Here is a 21,196-nt window from a genome sequence, read left to right on the forward strand (position 1 = left end):
TCAGTCACGATTATTTTTGTCATTAGTAGACCGATCAGAATTTGTTTCACGTCACAAAATTGTCACATATTATTTTTCCTCAGGTCTAGAAATTAATTTTGCAATTTTAATTAATTTCCAAGAAGGATGCAGCAGGGTTAAAGAAATGGTCACTATGATTAATTTCGTGTTTCTCATTTTGGTTTCATTGGCCAACGTATTTGACTTTGTTGGATTCTTCGAGGTTGTAATGCGACAATCAACGTAAGTAAGACTTCAAGGATAGCTTCAATTATTATACAGGGGGTCCCAGAAATGTATTTCGTTGAAAACGGCGATTCCCAAGGTCGTTTGAAACAACTTTTTCCTTTACAAAAATGTTCTCCGGGGCTTCGTTAAGAAGTTTAAGGAAAGAATAACGAAAAGTTAAGGAATTAACAAAAAACGCGGACCAATCAGAGCGCAGCTACAGCGGACGAATTCCGGCTCGGCCAATGCCAACGCCACGTTCAGCGAGACCCTTCGTCGTGCCGCAATCCGTCCACAGTAGCCGCGCTCTAATTGGTCCTTATTTTTCGTTATTTACTCCTTAACGAAGCTGCAGAGAAGATTTTCGTAAAGGAAAATGTTATTTCAAATGACACGTATGCAAAAATACGACGCCTAAAAGGTTTAGACAAAAAGTACATTGTATGAACTAATTAAGATGCGATGACTATTTTAACATTAAATTACAACACATCTAAAATTCATTTGAGAAATTATCCAAAAAATATCTGAACGCAAGAATGTATTTACAAAAAAAAACGTTTTTTGTACAATGACATAATAGAGAAAAAATAATAGAATAAACATTTTCTAAATGATTTAAAATGACAGATTAATTGTGAAGCACGTCGTTACGCCTGTCACGGTTGCAAGAGTAATCACGAGCCTTGAAATGTCCCTAATCGAGCCAGCACCCATAGGACACGTCCGTTGGTTATGCTAAATCATAATTGAAGGTCCAGATGCCAAGATCAAAGGATCGAGAGCGGTGCTTTGATGAAGGATCGTGTATCGACGCACTCGAACCGATTAGCATCCGGACGTTCTAACGTCGGCCCACTTAACGTAATTGCTAATCCTCCAGGAACATAGATCTCCGCGTGCCAGCCTAATCCGTTCACCTATCCACGAAGGCAGAGACTTTCGCTTAGCCACCACTAAGAAGATTTGACGAATATTCGCGTAATTCAAATTTGCTAAAGTCCATCTGATCCGAACTTGCTATTATTAGCACCGAGTATTTCAACATCTGCAAGTATTGTGCACATCGAATTAAAGTATTGTTTAACACATTGAGTGATACATTAAGGCTCATAAAAGTCACACAAAATCATACTGTTTATTTAATCATTAGACTGTGGATCTTCATGCATTTAAGGTAAATATCATATTTTTGTACAAAATAAAAATTATTTGCATCAATTGCAACGAACAGGAGCCGAACAGAAATTTCTTCTATTAATAGTTTTAATAGGCTGGAGTAATATATTGAATTGAATACATGCTTTCAATTGCATGTAATAATGAATGCATAAAATCTGCAGTCTAATGATAAAGATGAGCAGGTGCCATTTCAAATAATAGAAATATTAAAAGGGTTTACATACATACAACGTAGATCCTAATGATGTACTTAATAGATTATAGTAAAAATTGATTTTCAGGTTTGGTCCTTACCAACAAGGTATCTATTATCATTCCAGGAACATATCCATTTCCAGTTTATTTAAAAACTCGTTCTTAAGCTCACACAAATGGTAACTTAAATAATACGTTACGTTAAGGGGTTATGGGTTTCTTCATGGTCTATAAAGCTGAGAAAGTGTCCAGCATCAAGAATCGTATCTATCAACTATAAAAGTCAAGAGCTTTGTAATAAATTAACTGATTACCTTTTAACCCTTTCGCCATCGTCGTACCTTTTGTCCTCGTGACTGTTTAGAATTGAAGAATCTCTCGGTTTATAGGTTTCAAGATGACACTGCGAGTTATCTGGTTCGCATAAACTTGGCAGATGATGCAATAGTTATTGTAAAATAACTGTTAACCGGATCTGCTCGCTTTAAGAAAATGCTAAAATGAGAAATCGATTTCGTCGAGGTTCTAGACCAGATGACCCCGTTAACCCTTGGACAACGGAGCTCATCAAAATCATTTTACTGTTCAGTTTCTGACAAATCACTGGAATTGCCAGCTGTTCCATTAACAGTAATAGACAGACGAACGTGTTTAACATTAAACCTACCATCACCGGTCAAAATGACTTGTTCCAGATTTTTTATTTTACAATTATTGAAATAATAAAAATGATTTCATAAGAAACATTGTATATATATCTTCAGTAGAGCATGCATTACAATAGGAGCCGCACAAAGTCTAAGTAACATCAATCTCGTCATTTTTATAAGGGAACATGTTCCAGTTACTTTTAAGGCTCGGTAGGTTTAGTGTTAAAAAAATGTTTAAGTAACGCTGTAAATAGTCGAAGGAATACCAATTATGTAGTTATGAAAATGATCCGCCGTCCGAGGGTAATTAATCGCTGTTACGGATTAATCGAACCGCAACATTGTTGTCGTCGTAAGTAAACATCTTATGTTACAACTTGTAATGTCTTCTGCAAGAGTAAGCAATGCTTCTCAAAGTGTTGGCAAGCATTTAGTGAAGTTCGAGGCAGGAATTCGGGCGTTTGGAATTCTTGGTCGCGAGACTCACGCTCGAGATGTATTAAAGGTTTATCGGTCATCACGCCTTGCCGTCTTCACAATGAGATTTAAACGATCGAAGTTCTGATGATAACATCACCAGGCATCCTAAGTCACGTGTACGTGAGAACGATAACCTTTTTTTCTCGTTGCGTTGTAACGTCCGATATGATATTATACAGTATTGCAAATTTTATCGTTAAACGATATCAGCCCGTTGCGCAGATAAGAGTAAAGCAAACAAAATATTACATTTTGAAATGTGAATATATAAACTGCACCATATCGAAGAGTTGAATTTATTTTTGTGTATTTTCTTTTCAATTCACGTATGGGCAAAATTGAATTGGTTGCTTTACAAGTTTCTTTTTATTAATGACTACTATTCATTAATACCATATAAATTAATAAACATACTATTAATGAGGTACTAATATTCGTCTATCGATTATTTTAACGAAGTTAGTATTGAACAAAAAACCAATTCAATGTTTCTGCGTATGCTTTTCATCACTTTTTAGTAATATGTTTATGAATTCAACAAATTTTGTTCACAAAATTTTAAAAATGGTGGTAGTTTAATATATAGCTGCTTTCAGTGCTAGGCATTTTTCTAAATTATTCCACATTCACTATAATAATTTTTAATAAAGATAGAATTGGATTAAATTTAAATGAAACAGGAACTGCATGCGGCAGCAAGTTTTGATGAAAAAGACAGCCTTTCTCTTGCAAGGACTAACACGAAAAAATGGCGCTGCAGAATGGGTGGAAAATCTACTAAAAAGTCAAGTGAATGGAAGTTTCACTTCGAGCTCAAGAGAACTATACACTATGTATACAAGGGTTGTTTGCTTGAAAAAGAATGGAAAAGACACTTGGGAAAACAAGAGGAAATAGGTACAAAGATAAGGGGTGCACCTCGTAACTTGTTGCATCATTTACATTTTACTGGACTTTTTAATCGTGGAGGAAGACGTTAAGTAAAATATAATGGTAGTCGTTGTCTTAAAATTTAAAAGACTTATTAAGCCAGGTATTTTTATTTAGTAGACATCTGTACCGAGATAATAACATTGCTGGTGTATTCTGTGTAAACATCTGCAATATTTAATCAAAACTATCCATCTATTATTTTTCCATCGTTTTCTCATCTGTTTTATTTCGGTTTTAAAAACTTTCGTAACTATCTTTCCAAAATTTCCTCTACACAGTAAAAACAGCACGAGGAACGTAATAATTAATTAAAATTCAGTTTTTATGACTGAGGTAAAATAGAATTTCCACAACAAATAGTGTTACTACAGTGTATGTGCAGAATACGTAATGCTATAAGTAATTTAACATCGTTGTTACGTCTACAATGATGAACGTTGGTGAGTCACGCCATTAAGTTCATATCACAAGTTGGTAAAAGTTTCATAAAAGAAATAACTAATAACAAAAAGGTTTTGTCATTGAATTAGTATTATCTCACCGGTATATCTAATCTCTTATCATGCTGCACTTCCTGGCGATTGGGCTTCTGGACATTCTCTAATGAGGATAAATTTTTAACAGATATCGTGCACATCTCTTTCATATACATATACAGTGAACTGTTCTATTAAAAAAAAATAGAGGTGACCTTCATTAACTTTTCGACGGCCCCACATATAAAAGAATTAGTATCATCAGATTATGAGCCTCTTGATACCAAATAAGTTTGGTCTCATGCATTTTCTTCAAAAGCAAGCGAATCATTCAGGCGTTTTAAATGCCCCACCCTGTATATGTTATCACATATTTAATCAATCAAAGAGTAACAATCTATTTCAATTGCAAAGCTCTGTGTAAATAATTGAAAATATTTAAGTGGAAACGCTATTTCCGGTTGGCTTACCCAGAGCAAGATCCTAGAATGGTTCTCTTGTGTTAATTGGTTCCGTCTTACAAATGTCGTAGATTCCTTCCTCTACTCACCAGAGGAAGATGTATTTGCAGATCGGATGTTCCTTAATTAAACCATGTATCTGTTCAAATTTGGCTGAGTTATTATGCTCACAAACGATCTGCTTACATATTTTTATCGTAAGGGTACAGAGAGGTGATGAACGAAGCACATTATCTTATACCTTCGCAAGGAAATAGAGAATCCAGTTTCTCTTTCTATAATATTACACCTCGTATACAGTATCCTCTCCGTAACTGTCAAAATTGTATCCCCACCACTGGGGGAATCTCCTTGGAACCAATCAAGTGGAAAACACGCTCGATGAACAGAACAAAAGTTTTGGAATTTTGTCCAAAAAACAGGCATTTCGTGACACTGTGCGCCGGGCCGACTGTGCTAACACGCGTCTAGGTCGCGCTCTAATTGATCCGTGTTTTTCGTTAATAACTCCTTAACAAACTTCAGATGATCTCAGGAACCTCCCATTTCTGGATGTTGAAGCAATTTTAAGACGCCCTGTATACTTAGTTTAATGAAGAATAAATGTGTAACGATACGAGACACGACATGTGTATCGTTATTATAATCGTATTTATAAAGTAGGACCGCCAAATCTCTGCGATATGGCTAATCGAAGTTTTCTCTGTTTACAGGTAAATCGACGGGATTGGTGACGACCACAAGGGTGACGCACGCGACACCAGCGGCTCTTTACGCGCATGCAGCCAGCCGTTACTGGGAGGATGACGGCAAGGTGCCACCTAGTGCTCGAACCTCTTGCAAGGACATCGCACGTCAGCTGCTCGAGGACGAACCTGGCCGTAACATAAACGTACGGGATTATATATTATATTAGCCTAACCGGCTTTGTCTTCCCAGTCGTAGATTCTCCGCGCAGTCTTTATATCCGTCTTTGTGGCTCACGTGGCTCCATACGTGCAGAGGTTCCTAAATGATCCGCAGAGACGGCGACCACATGTGTCAAATATTTTAAACTAATCCAGAGATAAAAGTCAAGAGTGATGATACTGCGGTGTCTGCTTTGCTTCTGAGTTACTGACTCTCGTCTGGTCCTCGTTTTTCCAACTTAATTTGATTCTTGATAATCAGATCAAATACAACAGTACATTTTTATATGTTGAATGTGTACATTTGAATGTGTTCAGCAAGATTTATGAACATTTTTCGTCATATGGTAATACAGAAAATTATTTTATTAGACGAACTTAATATTCAATTATTCTAAAGTTGCAGCGATTATTATTCTAGTTTCATTAAATTTCACTGATAGCCTGTCCCCTATCTGTTCACTTATGTATTTATTACGTACCTCTGCCTCGAGGTTTCAACAATAATTCACTGGATATGCTCATAAATACTGATCAGATACGTCAAATTCGATATCGTATTTTCTAAAACTATGCATAATAATACTATAATATAATTGAGTATATGCAACTGTACGAGAATATCATAAACTATTCAATGTACTAAATGTGCAGCAATAGATGTTCTTAAATAGAATATGACATGGCTGTGCAATTTAATCGAAGTAGCCACAGAATATTGTGTTGGGATTTGTTCTCATAATTGGTGGTGTCCAGTGCAATTCAAATTGTTCGAAATACAATCCCAGGCTTCGGTACAGTTGATTACTTAAATCACAGCTTATTCTAGTCCCTTAAAGCTGAAGCAATTACACAGGATCGTTGTTAAACTGTTCAAACGTAGCCATTAATTCTAATAACATTTGTTTTAATATCTATTAGACTGCGGCCTGTTTGCGTGAACACCCTGTATACACAAAAATTACTTCCATTAACGAAGCAGACAATTTATGAAACTGCAGTATTAACATCACAAACTAATTTTAATATTCAATATTTTACCTCTGCTTCCATCGAATATAAAACGTGGTATCAAATGTGCAGAACAGAGATATTCGTAATATCGTATGTTATCGATTTATAAATTTTTCGGAAAAAGGCATCAGCAAACAATTCCGCGTATCCATTTTGCGGTGCACGGATTGCATTTGTCGTTGTTGCAAAAGTATTCAGTGGATGTGAAACGTTAAAAATTCAAAACTAAAACGTGTCGTTTGCATCGTTGATGAAATACCAGACCAAACTGGAAAATCAGCGTCACCGTTTGACTGTGCAATTTATCGCCGATATATCGGCGCGCGCGCGTAATATCGTAACAAACGGGCAAAAAAATAAAGAAAACTTATTGCATTGAAAAGCGCTGCTTGAAGCTGAGAAATTGGTTTCTGCCGGACAAAGGATTTCGAGGGGGATGAAATACTCGTAAGCATTGGCTCCGTAATGTACAAATCGCGCCATTCATTCGCGAAAATTTCGCCGACGGCGTTCACATATCTGATCTATGCAAGTGATTTCCTCTGAATGCGACTCCTCGAAGAAACGTTTCTGTGAGCAATTCAAAATTTTTATCCGTACACTTCTTACAACGAGATCTACTTCAGCTGGAGTTCCAAATGCAGAGGAATATCTTTAATAAACGAGTAATATAAGAATTAGCCAGAGTCTTTGCTTTAATAATCTAGAAAAAAGTATGTACCAGGTTTGCTATAGAGCAATGTACAAGGCTGCAGTAATAATAGAGCCCCTAGAGACCTCGTATCGATTAGGAGTATGCAAAACTTTTTCAATCGTTCATGTACAATAACTAGGCTGCGGATCTTTGTGCATAATAAATTTTTTTCCAAATATTTTCTTATTTTATAGATGTTCTTGAATTCTTTTAATGTAGTGAACCTTTCGAGTTAGAACAATTTATTGCTTTTCCTGTTAAGTGGGTTTTCATTATACTGTGCATGTAATTTGTTTTATATTCCATTAATTAATTGGTTATTAGAAGTCACAGATAATTGTTCCAAAAATACTAGATTAATACGCTGATTCACACAATCTTCAATTTGATCAATTACAATCACATATTTTTAGACACGTGCACCAAATTATTATACATTGCAATCCTAAACAAAAAATAATTTGATAATATCTAAAACAGACAATGGGTCTTCAGTCAGAAAGTGTGTAAGAAAACTGAAATGAACAAAAGTTAGAAATTCTGACAATATTTGTTTATTCGAATAACATATACTACGGTGCATGAGAACAATAAAGCATTTTAGATTGAAATGTTAAACGGTACAATTCATGAGATACTGCAACAGTACTATCGTATTATAATACGAGTAAGCGCAGAAATTGATTCTGTAAGTATCAAGAGAGTCAATTTCCTACTTTATACTATCAATTGGGATTTCACTCTAAGCGGATAATGGTCTTTAGTCATTTCTTTTCTTATGCTTCTAGTAATTGAGGTTGAAGTTTTCCTGACCTTTTCGATCCAACTTTGATGCGCCCATTAAATCGGGCATTGTCAAATAAAAATAAAAGTTGTCTGCATTAACTCCAAAATACAGGAACTACGTAGACATTTATTCAATTTTTCAATCGTTTTAACAAGCTGAAAGTAACACAACAATATTTCTTTAGATTCTTTAAATGTTTTTACTATTTTTTGTTTAAAACTAGAACCACAAATATGATGTGTACATATTGTATAATAATGGCACGATTGGATCGATTCAGATTTCCTATGATTTTTATTAAATTTGGATAAACAAGTTTAAACACTTTAAAGACAAGGATAAACGATTTTTATAATTCTACTAATTGTAAGAGAAATGATCAGAAACATTTTGACCCTTTTAGTGGTTCTGAAATTAACCTATCCAGTTTCGTCACAAATGCATAAAATGCAGATTTTACAATCTGCTTACAATCATTTAATAATAATCAAGAACAGAGCTTTTTGACCATATTTAATCTCGAGATTAAATTGTTCGAACAAGTTAATTTGTTTACGAAGCCCACCGTTGACATGAAAATTGAGTGAACACAGTTGGGAAAAAAACGCATTGGAGCGGTCTCGGTTTTGCAGAAAAGTTCCATGCTAAAGTTCCTGCTCGTGAAAGTCTGCCAGGTCGCAGTTCTCGAGAGAGTTTTCCCGCAGATAGAAGGAATTAAAGGTGCAGGGGGATGACCGTCGTTGAATCGAAGCTTTCCGATTCAGTGGCCGTATCGGGCCAACGGGATGAAATTCATTTTACAGAAATTGATTATGCACAGTTCGCGAATATACCCATCAGGAATTATTGAAGAGGTAATAACTCGAATCACGGCACAGGGACTAAATTTCGTCAAGAAACGAAATATCTGTCACAACATTCTATTAATACTTTTTTTTGTTTTCACTGGCTTTGATAGTTTTGTGGGAACCACACACGCTCCATCGACGTTCTATCAAGCTGTCTACCTTCACAGGGAGAGCCTTGCGATCGAAAAATATACTTTTCTCTTGTTTTTGGTCGGACAATCGCACAAAAGAACAATTTTGTTGGCACAAAAAAGCCAATTTTACTGTCAAACTATTTTTTCTATAAACAATAACTGTGATTGTACAATTTAGCAGTTTTCCTCATTTATGAAAATTATTCGGCTTTCCAATGACCGAGTTGTATGTAAAAGAAGCTCAATAATTTTCTTTTAAATTATTGCTTTTAAACAATTTTTGTTGTGAAAGTTGTCGGTACGCAAAGTGTTAAGATTATGTATTCCTCGCTAGAAACTTGATTTTATCTACTTTTAACTTTCTCGTGAGTGCTCGTTAGCACTACAGTTTTTGTAATTGGTAACTTTTTGTTTAATTTCTTTTGCAGTAACATTGATTTTTTTGTTACAAAATTGCAAATTGTGCCTCTCGCGTTATTACCCGACGAGAACAGGAGGAGAGTACGTTTTCCTATCACGAGGCTTTACCTGTGAAGGTACGTAGCTTGATGGAATTTTGATCGAATATGAATAGTTCCCACAGAAATATCAATCCCATTGAAATCAAAAAAGTATCACAATGAAAACGGGGCACATAACTCTTATCCAGTTAATTATCGAGCAAAAATATGAATCAAGTCCGCATATAGTTGAAAACTTGTGAAATGTATGCCAGTATTCTTACATTTTAATTATGCATTCAAACATTCGCCGTCGCGTTGACAATTAGCACGATTATTCGGATTTATTTGACGCGACTGTATTGTGAAATATTGTAGGATCAACGCGCACGTTTTTTTCCAGGTGACGTTAAAATATAAAAGTATACGATGTAGGTCGCGTGTTCAGACTCTTCCTTACACACGGTTTCTATTTATAGTGCCTTAAAAAAAGAGCAACGAAAGAAACAAATCCTACAATCACTGAAATGGAAAATCTCGGAGGCAACGAAAAGAACGTTTCCCTTCGGTTGACTTTGAAATTCTACGAAATTGCTTCGGGGATCACGATGGCTGACGGGACGCGAACACACATATGAGAAGAACTCTCGAAAACAGTCGCTCCGAAAATGAAAGGTGTGAAACTAGAGCAAACTGTAATCCGGATAAATTTGATTTTTAGGTACTGTCCCGTCAGCAATTAATTAATACCGCTCGGCTGAAACCGGGATAATGGAAATTTCAGAATTACCGCAACCCGAGCAATTGTGAACCAATACTGAGTGAGAATTAAAAATTCGTTATGCTTTGAATTAACATTTTTCTATATTTTTAATGTGACACATTCAGTATATGTAACCGAGATACAAAAAAAAAAATTATATAAAAGAAGCAGTAAATAATATTTCTTTGTTATGGTATAATTGCAAGCGTAAGTTAATTACTGTTTATAAAAACTAGTAGAGATTCTTTAACATATTCGTTGCGTGTATATACAATAAAATTGTGAAATATCGTGAAACGCTGTAGATTAGACGTTACAGAAATAACATCTACAATGATAAATATAATGATGATATAATGTACAATATATTTTACAGTATAAATCTCAATTACGAATACGTTCAAAGATACAAATCTACATTTAATTATTACAAATGAAGTATATTTAATAATTGTCTAATACTTCAACCAAAATGTCGTTTTTGCGACTTTCATGGATTTGTTGTATTTCCTATATACGTTTATCTAAAAACATGAACAAACATGTAAAATCATATTGTATGTAGGAGAGACTCCAATTTTCAAATTCATGGTGATTTTAGTACTCGAATTAATTTTCAATATCACCAGGGTCTTTTGTCTTTAAAAAAAATCTTCAAAAAGTGTGTTCATCTTCAAAAAATCTTTAAAAAATCTTCTTTGAGCGATCTATCCAAAGACTTTAAAAGCAAATGCTTTACGCTTTGAAGCGAGCTAAAAATGATTGTCGTAAGACTCTGTGCCACGAAGTTACTGTTTAAATATTAGCAATTTTTAAGGGGGTATTTTAGTCTAGATTTTCATTTTTCTGGTCTTTTTTGGGAATTTTTTACAAAAAAATATAAGCTTCTTAATATCGGCATTTTGCATACATAGTTATGATTAGTCTGCTAAGCCAGGTTCATAAAATGGTCCTTCCTCGTGTTCAAAAAAGTCCTGTCTACTTTCAGAAAATGCAAAAAATAAAAAATCTGTTTGTTGATTGGTCTAGTCTAGAATACTCTCTTAATGAAAAAAGATAATGAAAAGACATTTGCCAAAAATTTTGAAACACCCTGTACAAATCAATGCAGATTGAACTAGCGCTTTAAGGGGGTAGTCTACCCTCGATTTGTAACTAGAAAATAACTAGAATCTTACTAGATTTTGGGTCGAAAATATGGGTTTGCTGGTTTTCAGTTAGTGTCCTTATTTGAGCAAATTTTGGGCTGGGTGAGGGCTCATTCGAAAGAGGAAGGTTCACCGCAGGGGGCTCTGGTCATGAGGTTGACGAGAATATGTTTATATCTAATAATATTAGTGTCCAAAGTAGAGTAAACATCTAGGAAAAAAAACCAGCAGATTTCAATGCATTTTTCTGTCTCCAAAAGTCTTTTTGGCTGATGGGATGACCAGAGCCCCCTGCGGTGAACCTTCCTCTTTCGAATGAGCCCTCACCCAGCCCAAAATTTGCTCAAATGAGGACACTAACTGAAAACCAGGAAACCCATGTTTTCGACCCAAAATCTAGTAAGATCCTAGTAAATAGCAAATATCTAGCAAATAACTAGAATCTTACTAGATTTTCGATCGAAAAAGTGGGTCTGCGCGAATCGGTTGTTTGTCCTTATTTGAGCAGATTTTGGGCTGGCTGAGGGCTCATTCTAAAGAGAATGGTTCATCACACACGGGTCTGGTCATAATATAAGTCAAAAAGTCTTTTGGAGACAGAAAAATGCATTGAAATCTGCTGGTTTTTTTCCTAGATTTTTACTCTACTTTGGACACTCATATTATTAGATATAAACATAATCTCGTTAAAATCATGACCAGACCCGTGTGTGATGAACCTTCCTCTTTCGAATGAGCCCTCACCCAGCCCACAATTAGCTCAAATAAGGGCAAACAACCGATTCGCGCAAACCCACGTTTCGAGCCATTTTTCTAGTAAGATTCTAGTCCCTTTCTAGTTACAAATCGAGGGTAGACTAGCCCCTTAATGAAGTTTTATTAATCGAACAGCCATGTTTCCACTGTAATTGAATTTTCGAATGTTATTTTAATTGCTCAGTTCGGTTGACTTGCTTAACTAACTTCTACAATCATCTAATACCTTGTCAAAGGTCGAGTAACTGAATAAAATCAACTTTGAAAAATCGTCGACAACTTTAATAGATCAACTAAGCGGAGGATTGGAAAGTAGAATTGATTTCTCGTGCTTGGGGCTAGAGTCGAAGGTTAATTCCACGAATCCGATCCGTCCCGGAGTTCGGGGCTCGTCCTCAAATGCTCGCCAATTGTCCAACTTTATTACTCGAAATCCAGTTTTATCCGTCTCGATAAAATACGCGGCAATAAAGTTACGAATCGATCTAGGTGGTGCTCGGCGGAGGCAGGCGTCATTTCGTACCGAAAGTGGTCCAAGATCCTGAGGACCCCGAGAAAGACGGCAGACGATTGGACGGAAGGAATCTGATCGAAGAATGGTCCAGGAACCACCGGTTGCGGAACGTAGCCGCGAAATACGTCGCTAACAAGGAGCAGTTCGTGAACGTCGACCCACGAAAAGTGAACCATCTTCTCGGTAACGAACAGCACAGTTCTTTTTACTGTCACATTCATTATCGGCGAACTCGGATATAATCCGTAAGGCGGATTGATTGTCGAGTGTCCCAACTTTCCCGGAATGCTCGCCACTTCATTCGGAACTCGAAATTGGCTTGTTGCGCAATCACTAGACTACGGATTTTAATGCAAAAGAAAAATTGTTTCCATCTTCCGTTGATAATTTTAGTAGTACACTGATAGTCTTAAATTAATTTAATCCATCTACTACTTTAAATTGCACTCATTTTTCTCATAAATGCAAGAAGATGCGCAGTCTAACTTGTTGCAAAATAAAAATTCTCCAAGTCGTTTGTAAGAAACTGAAGTCACAAGAAAATAGATTTTCCCTTTTACCCCTCCGACGGCGGAGCCCGGGTCTATTTTTATCGAGAGTCACTCAATTCCTAACAAATGAATTAATTGAACAGCTACTGCATTAGGAATAGTAGAAAGATTGACGTATTTGCAAGAAGTGCCTTCAAAAATATGTTTTAGAAAATTCAATCATAGCCGGATTGTTATGCAAAATAAAAATTGTTTACTTGCAAAATACGTGGCTTCATAGATATTTTTTTCTTTCCTTAATAACTTTGAACGATCGATGGCACAAATAGAATATAAATCCAGGAATATTGCAGTAAAATTTTTTAACGAAATCATTACAGTTGAAATATCAATCTCTCGAGAATCGAAAGTTCAGCGCTCAAACACTTTTTCTGCTACCTTTGGTGGGATAACGAAAATCGATTTTTCACGTACAGTACATTTTGTTTGAAATACGCTACGAAAGTTTTATTTGAAACTTCATAAAACTGCAGGATTTATAGCTACGAAAGTGCAGTCGTATTGGATGGCGGTAACAGATAATTGAAACTTCAAACGTGTTTTCTTGAAATGAAGTTTTCAAGATTGGTACAGAAATATGTGAAAGATTCCTAGACTAATTTCGTTAAAATCTTTTACTAACATTTCCAGTCTTTCATGAAGCAGATTTTTGATTCGTACATTCTTCAAATAAATGAACTTTAGGAACATGAGTGGTAAAATATATTTATATTGACATCTTGGCACACTCTACTGTATTATGTCCATTTTACAGACTTTTTATTTTACAACAAAATTGAATTAAAATATCTCTTTTGAAAATTAAATGTACACGTCTGATTATCACGTGAAACAGCAACGTTTATTATAACTTTGCACTTGAAATACCAAACAGTTGCAGTGACATGTATTTTATTTCCTATAAAAACTGTATGAGTATATTTACTGAGATTTTAAAAATTGTATGTGCACTCTTATACTAATTCGATGCTAATGAACGTCTACATGGAAATGTAGATAATAAAATTCATTTACACTCACACGCACACACAAATCTCATTTCGTTATAATAGGGCTGAAATAATTCGGATTGTGCATCACAACGTTCGACAATTATCCACCATGTACTATTGCATTAATCCTTGAATACGATTAGCTCTTAGTTAGGTTGCCCTAATTATGATCGGCATGACATTCGTATTAGAGATTACACAAGCTCTACCGATTATACAGAATACGCCACTTAATTTGCACAGCTTGAATACCTCTTTTATTTCTATTTAAGATACAGAGATATACCAGAGTAAAATATGATTTGGTTTTCTAGTGCAAATATAATTAAATAATTACCTCATAATAGTTATCACTAGACTGCGGATTTTCATGCAAAATAAAAACTTTTCATTGTGAAAAACAAAAATTAAAATGTATTTCTTCTTTCGATAATTTTAATAAGTCGAAAATAATGTAATAAGGTGCTTACATTCAAGTAATGTATTCACAATGTTTTTCTATTATTCCTTTTGGTAAACTTGTCGATGTGCCTTTTGGGTTTCAATGATCTTGACAACATATTTAAAGGTCAATGAAATCGGAGAGGAGGTAGCACATCGACAAATTTACCCCCATTTTATTACTACTTAGTAAAGAGATTAAAATAAATAAAGTCTGTCGATATATCGCTTCCAACTCTCTAAAATGATTAAAGAAGGAAAGAAATTTTGATTTGATTGCAGTTTCTTGCAATTGCTGCAAACAATTTTGCATAAAAATTCGCAGTCTACTAATAAATAATAATTCTTTCTTATTTGCGTACGCTATGAGCAAAATAATTGAGAATATGTTATCTTTACCATTGGAACTTCTTTCAGTTTATAAGAAACAATGTTTGAAAATATTTTGATTCGTCATTTCAAGTATTATTCATATTATCTGGCGACACTATTCTAAAAGTATTCGGAATATGATTTCGTGTCGACCTATTCTCCTTAATTCAGTTAGAACGCGATGGGACGCGGGCGAAACTCGATCAGGGATAGCATGGGGATCGATAAAAGTTATCCAGCTGAAAGTTTCGTGGCTCACCGTTTCACGGCGTTCGATGATTTCAGGACTGTTTTCCTATTCCCATATGGACTTCGACGTCGACCGAAACACGAACGGGACCGGTGACCCTTCGCTGGCTGAAATGACTATAAAGGCGCTTCATGTACTGGCGAAGAATCCCGAAGGATATTTCCTCTTCGTCGAAGGTACGTAGTAGAAAAGAATGAACTCGTATCCGCGCGGAACTGCATCTCTTGGAACTGAAAACTGTGATTCACTGCCCGCAATGATTTATCGTCTCACTCCGCTGCTCTTGAAAGAAAAACAGATACGCGATTTTTACTGAAAAATATTAAAGCGTTTTCGGACTGTCACAGCTCTGGACGTTCCGAAACCGATGAATTATCGCGGCCGACTAAAATAGAACGTCTTCACGAAGGTACGCGATGTATTTTCTTCCCGGATAAAACCACTTCCGTGTTCTTATCGCGGTTTTTGGTGGGTACGGTGGTTTGTCTCTTATTTATCGTCGCCGAGGTAATTGTATCTACGATTTTATATTTATTTCGAATAGTCTTATCTGAGTTCGTGAAATGAAATTTAACCAGAGCTTCAAAAATAAACAGTTGATAGTGGCCGACAAAAGAAAGTTTAAGGATAAGATGATTGCGAAAGTCAAATGTACCCGATTTGAAAATGAAATACTAGAGGGTACATTATAGAATAATACTTTGATTAATCATGTATGTATTCGTTGCTATTTTGACAGTTCTCTCTCTCTCTCTCAGTCTACAGGCTGGTAGATTACAATCTTCCAATATATGCGATGAATGAAAAAAAGTACGAAAAGGGATAGCATTAAAACTAGCGAGGAAAGTAGGCTTGATTTTACATTTTTATAATACCCATATTTAACATGGTACATAGAATGAAATACCTGAAGGTATGGAAGGACTACATCGAATAAAAATGGTTCAGTTTAGTTCTATAGAAATCTTTGTCCCACAAAACTCTGCGATACAATTCAGAATCCATGTCCTTTCCAAGAGCATTAGCAATTAACGCAGCAAGTGTTGCAGCAGAAAGTAGCTTATTTCTCGCACAATAAGCCTCACTTCTTCAGGAATTAATTTCTCCGGACGATCTGTACGAGTATTACTCATAATGCTCTCTTCTCTTTTCATCTCCTTAATTATCTAGTGACCTGCTTCTGCTTATAGAAGTTTTGCAGTTTCGTGACAACGTTTTCCTCCTCGGTCTAGTTTCATTGTTCACTGGTGCTCACGATTACTAGCTTCCAACTCTTTCATAGCTGTGCTTAGTATGTTCGTTTAATTGCCCATACGATACCATCGACGAATCTCAACTCTGTACATACAATGTTCGTATCTTCCGTTTTTGCTTTACGTGATATGTGTAATAAAAATATTATAGACGCGCGCGTAGCTCTTTGTCTATCTTTAAAACTTAATTTTACTCCTCGCTCAAACAGAATTTGATTAGGATTTGTGCGTTACAAAATTCATTCAAAAAGTAATCACTGTGAGAAGTATGTGAATCTTTATGCAAAATAAAATCTTTCTATTGGCAAACTAGAATGTAATAGAAATTTAATTTCTTCTCTAATACATATGTTTAGTAAGTTGAAAATAATATAACAGTGTCTTTAAATTCCTCTAATTTTTCTACTGTTTTAAACTATTAATTTTTGTCATGAATGAATAAAATCAGTATAAAACAAACAAAAATTACCTTGAGAAACAAACAAGGTGCATAAAAATTTGAGAAAAATGTGCCACAGTTGGACATCCAAAACTTCGTACAACTACTTTCAATGGAATCAAAAGCAATTTATAAATATCAATATATTATTTTCAATATATATCTTGCTCACATGATTAAATGAGGAATGAAATTTGTGTTTGGCTTCTATCTTCTGCAGCTAATGTGGAAAAGTTTTATTTATTTTATAATTCACAAATCTTTAGCGAGAATATGATGCAATGTAATGCTTCTAGGGGTGTTGCACGTAGAGAAACACGAGTTTCTTATTCCAAGATTGAGTCAGCATTCCGTAGAGTACGGAGTTTATAGCTTTTCCTCTCCCTAGTAACCAGCATGTACATCTTGTGTTCTTTCGTTGACAGGAAAGGCATTTTCTCTCGCAAAATATACCCTTTTTTCTCCTTTCTCGCGTCCTTGTTCCATGTTACGAAAAACTGCTGATCCAACCTCTTTCGTAACCTCTGTACAACTTTATTTGGTACGAAAGTGGCCGATATATTATGGGTCGTCGCAAGAATTACTAGAATAAGAACATAATATTACTTTTATATGAATCAGTATAATAGAAGACACCGGATCAATTAACTGTATCCAATATCTTCAGAAATGACACGTGTAAAACAATAGAATTCGCTTTGGACAAAATTGTAAGACAACATAGCTGAAATATAGTGTCTCACACGATATTAACAGATTTACAAAACGTACGTTTTAAATTTTCAATATAGCCCCACGTAAAAAAGTTGTAAAGTTGTAATAAAAATGTAAAGGTTGTAAATACTACTTTTAGTACTTACTCTGCAATTCCGGTCGATTGCAATTTTCTCCAAATTTTTACACATCACGTAATAAACCAATTGTAACTGTTAAAAGAATCCAAGTGGTATGGTCCGATATTAAAAAAATTATTGTCTTTTTAAGAGTGTCCGAATATTAATGGGAGCCACTGTGCCTTTTTGGTGAACCAGCGGACCGCCAATCAGTGGGTCATAACTAGGGATGTGATCAAGTACCTCGGAAACAGGTTCGAACTTTGATTGATTGAATTCGAACTCTCTATAATTACTTCGAAAAATATAAATATTACTCCTAAGTATACTCGAACCTATGCCAGATAGTTTCGAACCTTTTACAATGTACTTTGGTAAATGGAAGTAATACTTGCAAGTATACTCGAATCTTGGTCGAACAGATTCGAAACTTTTATGAATATCGTACCAGAAATTCTCTGATTTTTCTAATCATTATTTTTTGTACTTTTAAAATCAATTATGCTATCCTTTAATGCAAAAGCAGGAAATCTCATGGATAAAAAAAGAAACAGGCTACCACCAAGTATTGTAAATGAAATACTATTCTTAAATAGTTACGAATTTAATAAATCAAATGCTTAAAACCTACTATGCAGTCCTGATTTCCAAGATTCGGGTGCTACATTGTAAAAGATTCGATTCCTTTCAACATCGAAGTACTTATAAGTATCCTTTCGAAACTTGTAAGTACTCATTCCAAGGTTCGATATCAGTTTGTATAAAATGAATACTTTTCAAATATAATCATTGAAACATTATTGCTTTTAAGTAGTAATCGAAACCCATGAAATGAAACTTGGTTATTGAAATTGACTCAGATTCGTGAGTATATATTGGACTTGATCCCATCCCTAGTCACAACCAATGTCGCCAGACCAAGGAAATTGAGGCGAGTACAGTTACCCCCTCTAACACGGGCTGTGATGAAATCGTGGGGGTGTTCGCCGCCAGAGAATGGGGGAATGGCGTCGTAGAAGGGGTGAGGTAGAGTGGGAAACAAGTCTTGATCTGGCGAAACTGGTAGGAATTATATGATGCTTGCAAAGGCGCAAAACTGGGGTTTAAAATGCAATTAGAATGATCGTTTTATTCAACGTTCTGGACCAGGACACTTTCAAACACACAGGCTTTTTTCGAAGAATAAGTGCGCTAACCTGATCAGGAGAAAAACAGGTGGACAGAAAGAATTCGCAGAATTCGATCTGGCTGCGATTTTTACGGGCTGCTACGAAAAAACACACTTTCCAATTAGTGGGGAATGCGCTCGGCCCTGCCTCGAATATGTTCATGCCTCGGTGAGGATGAAACCGTTTACAAAAATTGTAGTTCAGATAGTAAAGTGTCGTGGTGTTTGTCAGCCCCTACCTTTCGTCGATCCTCCCTTCGACCAGTCTGTTGAATTCCGAACTGTAGCCACCGCGTGTAACTTTTATCCCCTGTAAACCAATCGCCTTTTCGGCTCGCGAAACTGTGATTAAATCTACCACACGGTACCAACCAATTCCACTTGTACAAAATTTCATCGTTGTCGTAAAATTTCAAGAATGACGACAACGTTGCTGTAATAATCTGGTTTGTAAACGCGCCAAACATTCGAACTCGAATTGGAGATTTGGGCATTTGAATTCGGACGAGTAAATCGAAAAACGAGAAGCGGAGACTATTGGAACAAGCCTCTGTTTAAACGGCTATTCGAATAAAATTTTTATCTTATTGTCTGCAGGTCTTTTATTTTAGTCTTTTTTATTGAAAGTTTAAATGGAACTCCCCATTAGTTAATGCCACTTGAGTAGTAATGTGTTTGACTAGTGAGAGACTAGAAATTTTATGTTCGCACTAAATTTTCGGTTTCCTACAATTGCTTCCATTGCTCTGCAAAGAAAAATTGTGTGGGATGTGCAACATTATAGTTTAAAATTCAGGATAATACTACGTAAACTTATAACAATATATGTATATAATATACTTAATTTTTCTATATTTATAATACAAAATTTGTGTATGTTATGAAATTTTTTTGATATAATTTATTTGGTGGAGTAAGAACTTGCCTCTGTTTAAAGAAAGTTGGAATACATGCTTCTCATTTGATACATTTGATGTTAACCCTCCATAGCTCTGTGTAACTTTGAATTCAGATACTGATAAACCAATATTTTTGAGTCTAATTTTATTTTCAGTTAGAACGGGACAAATGCATTGCTTTTCAAGTTACATAAATTCTTTTACAGTGATGACAAAATCTCAGAGTATAAAGTGTTAACCTACTTGATTGAAGAAATGATAAAACAACAATGCTGGACAAGTATTTAGTCTGTGATATAATTGATTCTCACTGTCCCCAATTTTTCTTTTAATGTCCTGTCTGGACTTTTTTACCCGAAGGATCTTAATCGGTATATTCGTCTCCTACAATCGAGCTAGGTTTAAGTCTGATCTAGGGTAGTTCTGAGTTAAAACTGGCTTAAGTTTCTTCACGATTTTCTTCTCCTCATTGGTTACCGTCTTAACGGTTCCTGGAGTTTTCTCACGCATCCTTGGTTTCCTTTTCTACTTCAATAATCTCTCTTTATTTGACTCCAGGGTTTTTCTTACTCGTACTTTTTGAGGATCTTGCAATTAAATTCTTCAGCTTAGTGTTTAATTGGATTCCGATCAAGCAGCCTGAGAATATGAGTTTTAAGTTAGTGTTCTCGTTTATCTGTGAGTATTGTAGTATATGATTAATCTACATATAACTGTTTATACATACGTGGAAACTATTTCGAACACACAGTGTACAGGTTTATTTATAACGTCTAATTCTAAACTTAACTAGGATCACGTAAATGAGACCAAGGTTAGAAAACAAATTTCTAATTAGTCAATCGAATACTTTTTCTACCAACCAGTTACGATGGATCTGTTCCTCAAGAAATGCGTTCAAATTTTGAAGCGTAGTGCATAAAGACACGCGACACATTTATAAATAATCAGATATACTTCAACAATTTTAAATCTTAAACTATATACATACGTACACCTTCCATTTTTGTAAAATCGTTTCAGATTGTCAGGAAATTTAGAATAATACAACTAACAAGTATTATTACACTTTACTAAAAATACATATTATACATATATGTATATACCTCCTCGGTAATGTCGAAACCTATTGATACGGGTGTCGCCCTAATGCGCCACAAGCAGTTCATACGGTACGCGCCTCAGCTGGTTCGAGAACTAATGCCGTAACGGGGAGCGAGACGCGCGGTCGGAAAAAAGGGGTGTACCCCTCGAAAAACGGCTGAAAAGTGCAAGAGTTGCCGACTACTGCTTTACATGAAAAATATGTCAAATTGGCAAGCGGGGCGGATGAGGACAGCTCATACTGGCTACATAATTTTCACTACATTTTTCCAAACCATTTCTG

General features: G+C 35.4%; 2 protein-coding genes across 3 annotated transcripts in view; one reads left to right on the forward strand and one right to left on the reverse strand.

Annotated features, from left to right (window-relative positions):
* LOC143208147 (caspase-1-like) overlaps positions 1-15,589 on the reverse strand; it is a 117,508-nt gene extending 101,919 nt beyond the window's left edge. For both annotated transcript variants that reach the window (XM_076422282.1, XM_076422281.1), the window contains exon 1: positions 15,227-15,589. The gene's annotated coding sequence lies outside the window, so the exon portion shown is untranslated. The remainder of the gene's footprint in view (positions 1-15,226) is intronic.
* The window catches only part of LOC143208146 (alkaline phosphatase), a 491,340-nt gene that overhangs the window by 387,936 nt on the left and 82,208 nt on the right, over positions 1-21,196 (forward strand). The window contains exons 4-6 of the mRNA XM_076422280.1: positions 5,319-5,497; positions 12,587-12,794; positions 15,253-15,393. Coding sequence (XP_076278395.1) covers positions 5,319-5,497; positions 12,587-12,794; positions 15,253-15,393 — 528 coding nt within the window. The remainder of the gene's footprint in view (positions 1-5,318; positions 5,498-12,586; positions 12,795-15,252; positions 15,394-21,196) is intronic.

The sequence above is a fragment of the Lasioglossum baleicum genome, chromosome 4 (assembly GCF_051020765.1).
Source record: "Lasioglossum baleicum chromosome 4, iyLasBale1, whole genome shotgun sequence".
Taxonomy (NCBI): Eukaryota; Metazoa; Arthropoda; class Insecta; order Hymenoptera; family Halictidae; genus Lasioglossum; species Lasioglossum baleicum.